At 38.4% G+C, this 13,989-nt stretch overlaps 1 protein-coding gene across 2 annotated transcripts; it reads right to left on the reverse strand.

Annotated features, from left to right (window-relative positions):
• Positions 1–362: 362 nt before the first annotated feature.
• LOC133417677 (putative protein MSS51 homolog, mitochondrial) lies at positions 363–13,918 on the reverse strand. Of its 2 annotated transcripts, XM_061705641.1 has the most exons (7): positions 13,244–13,918; positions 11,668–11,838; positions 11,445–11,594; positions 8,194–8,318; positions 6,164–6,730; positions 2,240–2,333; positions 363–911 (listed from the first exon to the last, which is right to left on the reverse strand). In XM_061705641.1, exons 2-7 carry the CDS (start codon positions 11,826–11,828, stop codon positions 713–715), a joined length of 1,296 nt encoding a protein of 431 aa, XP_061561625.1. In that variant the 5' UTR covers positions 11,829–11,838; positions 13,244–13,918; the 3' UTR covers positions 363–712. The 2 variants fall into 2 exon arrangements, with proteins under 2 accessions (XP_061561625.1, XP_061561624.1); XM_061705640.1 differs by lacking the exon at positions 13,244–13,918 and having other exon boundaries at positions 11,668–11,911.
• Positions 13,919–13,989: the final 71 nt, after the last annotated feature.

The following is a 13,989-nucleotide window of genomic DNA, read 5'->3' on the forward strand; positions in this document are numbered from 1 at the left end:
TTTTGAGCGCCGCTGTTGTGAAAATGCTCATTAATTAATATATTATTGTTTTTCGGCAGTTGTTAAATAGCCACATTCAACAGCAAAAACATTTTAAAAACTATTAGCAGAGGATGGTTTCGATCCACCGACCTCTGGGTTATGGGCCCAGCACGCTTCCGCTGCGCCACTCTGCTATATGTTTTACAGTAGAGTATATGTGATTATATAATACAATTTTCAACTGCCACGAGTAAGCACGAACATTATGCAGTTTCAACATTAAAGGAAAAATTTAAAAAAACTGTCCTAGAGAAATGGTTCAATTAAATTGTATTGCACATTGAAGTTAAATACAAATTGTACCTGAATAAATGATTGAAAAGAAACAGTTCTAAAAGATAAAAGGCAAATAAATTGTATTTAAAAATTCCCTACAAATGAATTGTACTTAACAAACGTGCTTTACTATCTGAGGTCTGTGCTCATTCGCACCCAGAATGACGCCACCGCTGGCTAATTAACAGAAAACAAAAGATTTACTTGATTGTTTAATTTCACACTTGATGGCGAGGCAGGCCCTCCAGAAACCCAACTATTTGCATATTATTGATTAAAAAAGAAAGTCATTTTTCCATAAAATGCCCTTTGAAAACATGACAAAAAATATTGTCTGTCTCTAAAAGTTTCCTGTCCTCTGTAAAAGATCCTTCTCCAAATAAACTGTGATCCTTCAGTCGGCCTTCTTAAAGTCTTCCCGTGGCATCAGTCCTTGGAAAGCGATGTAGTGAGAGTTACAGTACACTGCAGGTTTGTTGGGGCAGGCCTGCACCTGCTCTGGCTTCTGCGACGCGAACGGATTGGCCCCACTGTCCCTGATGTTCATCTCCAACTCCAGGAGGATTTGCAGCGAGTACTTGAGCTCCATGTCGCTGTCAGAACCAAGAACACGTTTTTACAGTACACTGTATATACACTAGGAGGACTGCAGTACTGTTTTTTTTTTTACTGTCTAATGATAACTGATTCAAGCAGGGGTTCTCAAACTTTTTGTTTTCAGGAAACCCTTACAGGAAGGATTCCCCCCCCCCCCAAGGACATCCTCATAATCCTAGCAGCGATTAAATGTGTACTTTGTAATGGCAAAATTATTCAAGGCAACCATGTAATGTGTCTTTTTTTCTAACCAGACACACGTGAATGGAAACTGTCGACACTGATAAAAGCAACCGTCTTCTTCGTTTGGGGAATCTGAATCCTTTCTTCATCTCACACAGACAAACAGAAATGTCTACAACAACCTCTAAATGCCTTTGGAATAATAATAATAATAAAAGTTTTGTTTAAAAGGAATGAAAGAAGCCACTTCGATTGGACAGGATTGAAGTCGCCGCCCACACCAGCGCAGACGTCCCGCTTTTTAAATCCGCTCGGGGTACGCCGGGCCACGAAATTACCAAAATCGGGTCTAGCCTGCCTCCTCACAAAATTACGCCAAGCGCAGGATTGGATTTACTTTAGCCACGCAAATAGAGCCCGATGGGTGGATGGGTGAGTAACACTTAGTTGCACCATTTAGCATTTTGCAATGTAATTTAAAAGAGCACTTAAGAGGGCAAAGTCATGCAGTTCAACAGGTTTTTGATATTTTCTTCCTTGACAGTTGGTATCTAGCAATAAAAAGGTGACTGGGTCTTGAGCAGGACATTGCACTGACACTGAGTGCCACTAGGGGGCTGCAGCGCCTAAAATCTGTAAGGACTTGCCTTACCCATCAATCTCAGTTTCTGTACTGTATAATAAAATGCTGTATAATCATGTCAGCATCCGCCACTGAATGAATTTTCACGTGGCTGTTGCCTTTGAGTTCTATTTTAACTACTTATGACCGTTCCCTCTTCACGTTGACCATAAAAAACGACATTTCCCAGCATCCCCCAAGATTGACCCCACCCACAACAATCTCTTTTCTATCTTTTTTTTTTTTTTTTATACAGAGGGTGACTCCACAAGGGGGCGCTAATTCCACATACTCGGCAATTATTTACATGTCATGATGCCAATAGAAAATTTTGTAGCTTTTTGAAGCTGCACATGTTGCACATACCAGAAGGTATGAGCAAAATGGAGGAATGGATGGATGGACTTTCAAGCTTGTTATTCTATGGGCAAATTATGACTATTCAACCTGTCTGACTACTATTTTATCGTTCGAACTACTAGAATGTGTCACAGTAATGTGCTGATCCAGATGACTGACCTGTACACTGTGAAGTAGGACGGGATGTTGTAGTCTCGGAGCAGCAGAAGGCTGGGTAGCCACCCCTCCACCAGACCCTGGGTGGCATGGAAACCTGCAGTGGGTGAATAATTAGCTCATGAAGACGAAAGTAAAATTCATGAATGTCGACGAGTTCACAGATCTTAGGCTTGATTATCCTCTCAGACAAATGTGGGTTTTTTCACTTGCTACCTGGCCCGATAGCTGTGCCATGTCAATCGTCTGGACCAGTTCAGAATGAATATTTACTATTTAATATCTAATAACACGATACAGTAAAAGCGTAAACAGTTAAATAAAATACATCATACTCACCAGATATAAAAAATGTGTCAAACACTGGTTAATTCTTTACATTATATTCAAATATGTAATTTATGTATGTTTTTATAAAGTAAAATATTATAGAGTGCTAGTTTTTTTTCTTCTTTAAATTAAAAAAACACAAGTGACATGTGGGAGCCAAAATCTGGCTTCAACCTGTTGGACAATCCCACATCCTCACATTAGCCGCCAGTCGTCACTTTAGCCCTGAGGCTGATTTATTTGGCCGCGTGTCGTATGAATAGCTTGCCCTTCACCCGCGCCTCTGGGCTTCAAGCCACCGTGGAAATGAAACACTTCAAATCCATCCGCACTTATCTGTCCCTTGAGTGGGCTTCGACAACCCCCCCGCTGATCAAATAGGGTCTTACGTTATTGGGGGATGTCAGCTGACATTGAGCGGCAAAATCAAAACTGCGCACGGTGAGGAAATGTGGACACAGCCAGCTGAAGGAATTCTTTGCAGCTTCAGCTCTTCCGCCCTGCCCCAGGTTAGCGCTTCTCATCAAGATAAAACATTAAACAAGGACTTAATGTTTGGACCCTCTGGGGAGATGAAGCGCACTCGCTGCATTCTGGCTATTAATTGCAATAATTGTGTGGCACTAATGAGAATTTGGCCTTGATGCAGGATAAAGATTTAGATTAGCCCCAAGGAATATCTCTAAGAGATTCTTTGATACAATTAGGACTAATTAAACAGGAGAGTTTAGTGAGGTTTTGTCCATAAAGTGATGAAGTAACAAAACCCCCTAACTGCTACTGCACCGATGTACTACAAGGCTTTTATTTTTCAGTGTAGTATGTCATATCTGATGTTGTGTTTGCACATGAAGAGCCTGTTTTAGTCTGGAGTGCTTTGTCTGGGGAATATGGCTCAGCCCGTATAAGAGAAAACAGAAGCGGTTCTTAGTGTAACAAGGTGTACATATCGTCGGTGTTGGGCGGAAACCCATATGTCCAATTTAATATTTTTTCACAAAACAACAATATTGGTCTGTTCCCATGTCATTTGTTATTTTTTACACAATATGAACCAATTAAAAGTGTTGAACATAGCTTGAAAACAAATTTATGAACTCATTTGGACACTTGAACTGTGTCATAAAACTCCAATTCGTCCTCGCTCTGGGGGAGCCGGGCGGCATTATGTCGCCTCAAGATTAAAGCCTGGATGTTTTTTAGACAATAACGAATAAAAATCTGTTAGATACATTGAAGTAAACCTGTTTTCAATTCAAATCCATTGCTGTAATGCTTTGGGGCAGAAGGAAGCGTCAACTACAAAGGTACGTACGCTTGGCATACAGATTCATTTCCGCTTATTACGCTGCTTAGTCAGCACGTGGTTTTCTTTACTGCATCTCTAATGGCTCTAAGACCTCTGTGGCAAAGGTGGGCACACCAGCGGGACCAGCACAATGAATTGAATTGAAGCATTAAATCATGCACAAACTGATTTTTTTTCCCCTTCTATTTAATGTAATCTTATGATTACGATGTTCTTAGTAAGCACAATGTTGCATTCCTGTGTAAATCTGACCTATCTCCATGACCTCTCTTGCAGTTGAGTTTTCTTCTATATTTCAATACCTATTCACCTTTCCCTCAGTATTTATCTGCTTTGTCATGCCTCGTGGTGCCCTCTTGCTCAAGCTGTGTCAAAACGTCGCTTCGGGCCAGCTGACACACAGCCGGCCTCTCTCGGCCAATTTACTCCCTGCGTGACGGATTCGTGTATATTTAGCACACGGTGATAAGTGAGCCGCTGGGGATGGAGGTTATGGGTGCGGCCGGGTCGGGCTTTAACTGCTGCTTGGTGGGTTAAGGGTCGCACAACAGACTTGTGGTGCGATCACATATAGGAGGTGTGAGCATATAGTGCCACTTTTATGAGCTGGCACTGTGTGGGTGTCCACGGCATTGTATGTATATTTTACCTAGTCTTTGTTGATCAAACTTGTGCATTCCATTTGCGGAGTCCATTGTACTTTTCACACGCCAGCACTGACCTTGCACAAACCCACGTTGCATGTTTTGTACGGCTGCTACATACAGCAGGTTGACAACTAGGTGTCATATTTTTTTTCTATACTTTTCAGCTCAGAGGTCACAGTTGATTTTTAAAACGGACAGATGGGACCATAGTGAGGATGAGCAGAACGGAAGATGAATGAATGAATGAATGAAAGATGGGCGAAGTCATTTGCATTGTATTGATAAATCATGGTGCTCATTTTCAAATGTTAATGCCTATAATTAATTTTAATAGAATGAAATAAACAATCGTTTGATTAAATATATATTTTTTACAATTCTTTATTTAATAATATTTTATGTGCAAGTGTATTTTAATTATAAAAGTAATAATTCATGCTTATTTTTAAATGTAAATGTTTATAATTAATTTATTAATTTAAAGTAATGATGATTTAATCATTATTTTATTAATATGATATATTTTACCCATCTACTAATTGTTTATTTTAATAAGAAAAACATAACATGCTTATTTTGAAATTATTGTTCACAATTAAATAACCATTTAATATTATTAAAAACATTTTAAATGTTTATTTTACTAATGTTTTTGGATTTCATGTAAAATTACTTATTTGAAAAATACTAATATTTCATGCTTATTTTCAAGCCATGTTTATAATTAGCTTAAATATAATGAATTACCCTGTTGTTTCATAAACAATTGAAAAACATTTTATTTACAGATATTTCATATTATATTTTGTTTAGTTTCATAATAAGTGTAATATTTTGTACTTTTAAATATTACTGTTCATTATTAATTTATTGACATTAATAGCAAATTGTACCCCTTTTAATGCCACAACTTTAGATTCCTTCATCTAGTATTTTTATGCCTCTATGTCGTTTTTTTTAATTTATTTATTTTTTACTTGGTATCATTCATTATTTGTCTGTATTTTATACTATGTTGGCATCCATGTCGACTGTAAAGTGATAATTTCATTGTACAGGGAAAACATGTTTGAGGTCAGCTAGCGGACGTTTTGCCGCGAGCCACTAGAAGTGTTTTCCCAGCTGCTCGCATTAATCACCAACAATCTCCAATAAAAGCCAGGGGCTCATGAAAAGAGCAGTTCTAGCGAGTTAAACATCTAATTGGTCTGTTGTCTAAAAGATGGGAGCATAATTAGAGGGAAGATATTGTTTTTGACCTTTGATTGCTAAGGTGAAAATTTTAATTTCTGATTGCTTTAAAGCATGCAAGTACTGTAGCCACTATCTTTGTTGTTTTAATTTGACAGTAAAACAAAACATTTTAGGACATACCTCTTTGAAATATGTTTTCGCTAAACGTTAGATATGACATGCATTCGCTTAATTGATTAATACATACTAACTTAATTTATTACCTTTAACCTGGAACCAGAAAAACAAAGACAAAAAATTTAGTTGCCTGATTTTGCATTTCAAACATTATGAAATTGTCTATAGAAGACTAAATTGTCCATAAGTGTGAATGTACCACAGTGAGCGCAATAGAAAATGGACGGATGAATGTCTGGATCACTGAATCGACATCGTGAGTTGACCTACCAGGATGAAAGGCGACTACCAAGTCTGGTTTGGCTGCTTCCTCTTTCTCAACCACTTCCTCCCAGAACTGATGGTAGAGGCCCTTGTAGGCGCTGATGTAGACCCTCTTCTTGGGCCCAAAGGCCGAGAGAGGGGGCCTCACGATGGGGCCGGCGACCACCTCCGGCCCAACCATGACCACCTCGATGCCCTGGTGTCCCGGGAACATGTTGCTGAGCTCGTCGTAGTCCGTCAACCTGGCTCCCATGGTCTCATTATGCGACGCTCCCGCTATGTGGATCGTGAGCGGTTTGGCGTGAGGGTCCAGCTCGTAGTGCCGCGCGGCCGAGCCCACCGCGAGCACGCGGGAGAGGAACTCGCTCTGAACGCGCCACGCGGACTGACGCAGGTCGCCGTCGTCCGGCCTGGGCCTGCTGGCGTTCTTCCACAGGACCTCCATGTTGGCGCAGGTCAGGATGGCGTCCAGACGGCGCGTGAGGTGGTCCTCCTGCAGGGCGAGCCAGTCCTGCCAGGTCTTTACCTCGGCAACTGGCTTGGACCACTTCTCGGTAGAAAGCGGAAGGTCTCCTGTGTGGGCGAAGAATTGTCCGTTTATATTTGAAGGAATACAAGGAAACATTAAGAAGCGACATTTAACCCTTTTCATTTTCTATGCACACCTAGTGCTTGAAAAATATGCTCAGAAAGTAGACCTTGTTCCTTTCTATCTCTCTGATATTGTATTACTAATTTGCTCATTTCTGTGTTTGGGGCTGGAGGACACACCAGTTGCATAAGGCAGACGATAACTGCCCGTTCCTAAGGAGAAATAGGCGGACACTTTTTCGCCCAGACATCAGGTTGTATTTGAACTGTCTCCTTGCAGTCAAGTTTTCTTAAATTGACAAAGTATGGGCCAAGAATATTCTCATCATGATTATCTATATCAAAATGTATTAATAGCCTGTCTGACATTAATGAATGGATGATTAATCAATGTTTCAGAGAAAAGGTCAACTGGATTTTTTTTTTTTATGTTTTATGCCACTTGTTTTTGGATAAAAACATTACTAGTGTCAAGCAACGTGGTGTCCTGTTTTTCAGTACCTAACACCGTCCCATAAAAAGAGTCTCACTGTTTTGATTTTACCCAATGACGTGTCAAAGACAACGGGTGAATGTTACTGCGGGAACCTTTGCAAAAAGAGTGGAAACGCAGGCAGTTCCCGGGACTGTTTCAAACACCCTCTTAAAAACTCTTACCATTGTCCCGTAAAAAATACAGGTGGCAGCGAAGTCAACTCCCTTCACAACAAGGAGCAGTTGGGCAGATAGTGAACAAAAGTTGCCTTCAGCTAATTATTCCTACTCCCAGTTGAATTTTAAAGTCAAAATCAACACCCAACAAAGAGAATGACAAATGTGGCAATAACTATTGCAATATTATAGAGTGCTATTTTCCTTATTTAAAACACACTACAAAAACATTTGTTCTTTTGGGGGGGAGGGTGGAACAGATTAGTGGCATTTCCATTCATTTTAATGGGGAAATATAATTTGAGAGATGAGTGTTTTGAATTGAGAGCGTGGTCACGGAACAATTTGAAGTCCTATCTCAAATCTCCCACCCTTTAACATTTTACTTGTTTATCCAAAATTCACTTTAATAGGCACAAGAGACACAAATATGATCTGGAACAGTCTCAGTGTACACAAAGTCCTTTGCTATATTTTTATTTTTTCATGTTTTGATTTACTTTAGGAAAAGTCAGTAAATATCAGGGTGACAATGAAATGTAGTTTTATTTTTTTTAAATTACTGTCAAATTTGACCCGATCAGTATGTAAGGGGATCATAGTACGGAATATTGGTAGCATAGTGCGTTTTCTCCTGGTACTCGATAATCTCCTTCAAAAGTCTTTACGTTGTCTCCTGGGCGTTTTTTTTTTTTTTTTTTTTTTTTTTATTCCTGCAGCTCAGCATTCAAATACGCTGTCTCATTAATTAATGTGATTTTTCTCTATGAAGCCGTTTCTTGTTGGCCACTCACCAGTGAACATCAGCCATTCCACCAGCCTGTCGATGGCCACCAGGCGCAACGTCTTGCAGAACCTTTTATGCTGAGGCCAGTTCTTGACCTGACAATCCTTGGAGCAGTAGTACACGTTCAAACACCTGTCAGAGGGGAAATAGGACATAAGAAATAGCTCTCAGTAGGACAAGGGTGCGCACACGCAGACAAACATTTTTATACACATTACTGAAACGCTTTCATACACACACACCATGCCTTTGTTCAGTATCATGAGAGCGTTTTAGTAAATTATATTGTATAATTTCAATTAATTGTTTTGAACTATTCTACTCTCAAAATTGTAAAATGCATACTGTTTTTAATGCCTGTATGCTTAGCAATATTGTATTTACAGCATATTAAGTGTAATTGTCAGTTAATTCCCATGAATTGCCATTTACAGTATTGCCTTTGTATTATTTTCCATTTCTGTATTTCATTATCGTTTAAAAAAATAATTTGATTCATCTTTTGAAATTGACATATATTCCAACAAACCCTCATGCTAAGCTTACCATAGAAAGTTTATGACACTATTTTTTTTCCAGATGTTTCACTCCTTTGCTGCCCTTCAGAGGATTTTATTTATTAAAATCATTAAAATAAAATAAAATACACACACATATATATATATATATATATATATATATATATATATATATATATATATATATATATATATATATATATATATATATAGTGATTGATGGATTAACTATTATTAAATTATTGTTCATATGAATACAATTTAAATAAATTGCATGCAAATGTTTTGTTTTGTTTTTTGCCTCATTTTAAAAATAAAATCTGTCCTTGCGTGAATAAATGCATGCCTTGGTTAGAAATTTTGCTGAAAATAGTGCAAAACAATACCCTGGAATCTGTTGGCCAACTGAGCAGTGTAATAAATATCCCATATGGATGCCTCACATGACATACACCATAGACAGTACAGTGCAGGATACATAAATCTAAAAGCAGAGGTTTTGTTTGTGTCAGGAAATAAACTTTGTCCTTGACACAAAATGAATAGTGCGGTGATGTAATGTGTTGGGTTGACAGGGGGGACTAAATTATTTTTTTTATCGTAGAAGGCCCCTGTGTTTACATATACTCCTTTAATCATAACTCCCTCCGCTCCAAAATCCTTCAAAAGGGGTTTATTAGTGTGACTCAAAAGAAGTCTGGGTTACACTTTTGTGACTTTATGGGTAAACGTGAATGGAATAAGGAAGAAAAACAAAAAAAGAGCATGAAAAGTCAGAAATGTTGTGGCAGTGACGGACAAGGAAGTTTTATTGCATGTCGGCGAATCAGCATTAAACATCAGCTGCTACCAATAATTGCCTTGGAGCGAGGCACAAGCAGCTGAGAATTTTTAGTGCGTGTGTATGTGTAAGAGAGAGCGGGGGGCTCTTGGTGGGTTACGTGCTCGTCTAAAGATCAAATCCCTTGGGACAGCTTTTCCAATTATCAGCAGGAATTGAATTCCCAAATGGGGGAAAACAAGACGATATATTGCTAAACAGGCTTGAATGTACAAGAAGTGCTTGTACATTAAAGCAACCGTTAGCAATATAGTCAAGCCTCACTATTCGCAGAAGTTTAGGACCAAACCTGACAAAAACAGCAGAGACATGCGAATAATACACGCCGCCCCTGGTAAAAATGTTTTGAATTGACTTGAAAATAATTTCAAACTAATCTTATGTTAGCCTTCAAAATAAATGGCCTCGCTGATCTACCAGTATTAAAAGACACAAAAACAGGTGACTAGGGATTAATAGCTATTTATGATCATGTTAGATTTTGACTATAGTATGAGCTACTTCACGTGCAATAAATTATGAGTAGTACTCACAACTCGTAAAAAGTAACATTAGGTTTGATGCTAATACAACATGCGAGGTGTCCTGCCTGGTCCACCATTATTATAGTCCACTAAATTAGGTGATTTGGGATTACTAAATAATTATTAGCTTCTAAGTGTCCAATAACGCGACATGACATGTGTCCTGGCTGGTCCACCAATATTACAAGCCACTAAAATAGGTGATTTGGGTTTAATAGCTATTTATTAGCTTCTTAGTGTGCAATGACGTTTTTATAAGTAGAACACACAACTCTGGAAAGTAACGTTAAATTTAATGCTAGGGCTAACACGACAAGAGAGGTGTCATGGCTGGTCCGCAAATATAACTATAAGCCACTAAAGTAGGCGATCAGGATTCGCTTACTCTGCATACAAATCTATCATCACAATTTGATGCTGTCAGATTAACAGATTTCGTTTCTTTAAATCTATGTCATAAAAAAGGAGTCTGCAATGTATTTTGCGGGATATTTTGAGATTAGAGACAACCCTAAGCGTGTTTTATGGGCTGCCGAGTTCCTTGCAGATGGTTCACAGTCAGAAGGTCTTGGCTATATTTACACCTGGACATCATCCACTTTTTATCAATTGTGCTGTCAAACTCAAACAATCTGGCAGAGAGGGAAAATACCAGAGCAAAAGTCATGAGCGGGTTCGCTTGAAACTGTTTAATGCCAATACGTGTTGACGCAAGGCACGGGTGATTGACAGCGCCTCATGCGAGTTGTTATCCCTAAACCAGTGGTTCTCACACTGGGGTTGCTGGACTTCCAGTGGTCTGCGAGCAGGGGCGGAGCCAGGGCTTTTCTATAGTGGTGGCCAGAAATAGTGGGGTGGCCACGGGGGGGGGGCTTTTGTCAAGCCGCTCGCCTTTGGCAACAGATTTGGAACTAGGAACCACATAAATTCCCTGTGGCTCATGAAAGTGACTCTTCTACATTGTGTACTGTACGTCAACAATGTCATGATGACCAAGCACCTCGGCGTGGTAAGTTTGGATAACGTACAACTTTCAAACATTTTAAAGCTTTTGTTTCTAATCACTTACAATAACTTTGAACTGTACTGGGTGTTTTAGGCCACCAAAGAAAAATCTACAAAACAATAATTTTGTACTGTACAGTAGTAATATGGCCTCAAAAAAATAAATAAAGTGCTTCAAAGTGCTGTAATGGACAATCGGTTATATTGACCCCCCCCCCCCCCCCCACCCCATTCTATTGAGGTTACACTGTATGTTATATTATTTAAGAATGCATTTTTTTCATGTGGACCAACCCAATAAAGCAAACATATTCATGTATCATCGCTAACAGTAAATCTGACATTACCTGCATGCACTGTACTGACTCACTTGACACAGCGCCTCAGCATGTTCCTCTCGCCGATGTGTCCTGGAAGTTTGTTGCAGCCAGTGCAGAATTTGAAGGTCTCCTCCATCTTCTGGAACATCTCCTTGTAGTTACGGAAGGTGATACCTTTGGTTTTTCCCTCCAGGGCATCCCTAACATATCAATCCCCGAAGTTGCCGTGAAACTGATTGAATCGCGGAAGAATTTGTTGTTTTAAAAGTCTACCTGTACTGTCCATAGTCGTTCAAGTTGAGCTTGTTTAGGATCACCTTGGACAGACCCGGAACGTTGGAGTCCAGTGAGTAGAAGCCAGACTGGTCAGAGAAGACGCTGGAGGTGCCCGGAGAGTAGGACTGGGGGAGTGCTGGGATCTGAGATGCCATCATCAGATACTTTCTTCCGAATAGGGCAGTGAACAAATTGTTAATAAAACAAACAAACATAACAATAATATAATCATCATCATCCTATTCCGTGTGCTAATGTAGTAAACCATTTTAAAATAATACATGTAAAAAAAATACATTATTTAAGTCACAATTAAATAAATCAAGCCTGGTCAGTCAAGATATTGTCTGTCAAAAATATATTTCTTCATATTATTATTTTGATTGATTTCTTAATAACAACAATAACATTTAAAAAATAAAAAAACAATCACACGAACACAATTTTATTTTTCAAGTTACTATTAATAGTATAAAACATTCAGTTGTTGCTAAATTATTATAATGCAAAAATAATGACTTAATGATGAATTTTAACCAGTAAGTCATAGTTAAATTAATAAATCAGGCACTCAATAAAGATACATTATCATTATTCACTTTCTGATTTCACAATACAAATTAATATTAATAATAATAATATAAATAATAATTATAATAATCATATTAAGAATTATAACTATACTGCTATGAAAACAGTTAATTAGTAATTGATAATTAAATTAATACTTTACTAAAAATATTTTGATAATATAATTCAGCTCGTTTAAAAACATTCAAAAAATATCTTTTTTTAATCCATTAAAATATATTAGTTTTTATATGTTTGAAATTAATTATTAAGTAATGTCACTCGAAACAGTGGGGAATTGGAGAACCGCTGGTATCCCTGAATGCCCTGGCGCTCTTGGGAGGGTTAAATGCGTATAAAAAAAGAGGTTGGAAAAAAATTCTAGATCCAGGCACTCAGTAGAATAACAAATGTAAAAAGCCTTTATTTTTTAACCCTTAAAAATTAATTGTCCTACGGAGTGCCTGGATCTGCAGTTGTTTTCAACCTCTTAATAAATATTTTCAAATACAAATTATGAAAAAGCAACCATTTTTTTTGCAATTCTTTTGGAACTAATATTTTTAACTCATTATTGTTTTGCTTGTATTTATCTACTTCATAATGCTGTCATTTATCAATATATTCTGACTAAATCTACCAGTAAGCATAAACAAGGGTATGATAAGGGAATGATATATATATAAAAAGCTCATAACATCCTCATTTTAAATATACATCTTTCTACAATCATAAAGCATTTGTAGCTGATCTTGAGAATGAATTATTTTCTGTCAGTTTAAGGCACATTTTAAGAAATGTAGTGCCACAGAAGTACACTTCGCCCTCAGCATTTGAGCATAAAACACAGTACGAATCTAATTAAGATGCTCCATATCAACAGAGAAGCAGTCCTTGCACTATTTAACCCGAGCCCTATCGCATTTTCAGCTGTCCAGCCAGAGATATGTCACAGCACAAGAGAGAGAGAGAGAGAGAGAGAGAGAAAAATTAATAGTCATACCTCTCGGTTGCAGCCAAATACCTATTTCTTCTGGTGGTCTTCCTTTCCCTTCTTTAGTTCAGGATTTCAGTGACTGACAGCTCCTCATGCAGGGTGTCATCCTCTCATGTACCCCCGGAGGGTCTTAACTGGGAGTGGAGAGAGACAGCGAGTTTGAGTAGGATAAAAAAGCAGGAGGGAACTTTTTTTTCTTTTTTTTAAAGGACAAAGAAAGAGGAGTTTTTTTTTTTTTTTTTTGCCATTTCCCATTACCAACATGTACATTAAAGTGTTCTTGCGGCATCTTGGTGGCAAGGAACTATGTCAAAGTCAGTTGAGGAGCTCCATGTCGTGCTTTACTGCCATTTTAATGCCAAGGAAATATGTTGAAGTGGGTTTAGGAGCTTTGGGTGGTGCTTTGCCCCCATCTAGTGGTATCTTAATGCCAAGGAACTATGTTTAAGCGAGTTGAGGGGCTTCGTGTAGTGTTTTGCTGGCATCTTGGTGCCAAGGAACTATGTTGAAGTGAGTTGAGGAGTTTCCTGTCGTGCTTTGCTGGCATCTTGGTGCCAAGGGACTATGTTGAAGTCAGTTGAGAGGTTTCATGTAGTGCTTTGCCACCATTGTGTGGCATCAATGGGCATTTAGAATTTTTTTTAAGGGGGTTGTCAGTGACTCATATTATATAACATCTATCAACATGATAACATCTCTCTTGCTCTCTCTCTACAGTATCTATATTGCTATCTGTCTACCTACGACAAACC

The sequence above is a fragment of the Phycodurus eques genome, chromosome 19 (genome assembly GCF_024500275.1).
Source record: "Phycodurus eques isolate BA_2022a chromosome 19, UOR_Pequ_1.1, whole genome shotgun sequence".
Taxonomy (NCBI): Eukaryota; Metazoa; Chordata; class Actinopteri; order Syngnathiformes; family Syngnathidae; genus Phycodurus; species Phycodurus eques.

Bases quoted from the DNA above. Each gene is read 5' to 3' on its own strand.
- LOC133417677 (XM_061705640.1), bottom strand. From the start codon at position 11,885: ATGTTTGTTTGTTTTATTAACAATTTGTTCACTGCCCTATTCGGAAGA. The intron at 8,319-11,444 runs GTGAGTCAGTAC...CCCCTCTGACAG, and splicing joins ATGCTGAGGCGCTGTGTCAA to GTGTTTGAACGTGTACTACT. The intron at 6,731-8,193 runs GTGAGTGGCCAA...TCGCCCACACAG, and splicing joins GGAATGGCTGATGTTCACTG to GAGACCTTCCGCTTTCTACC.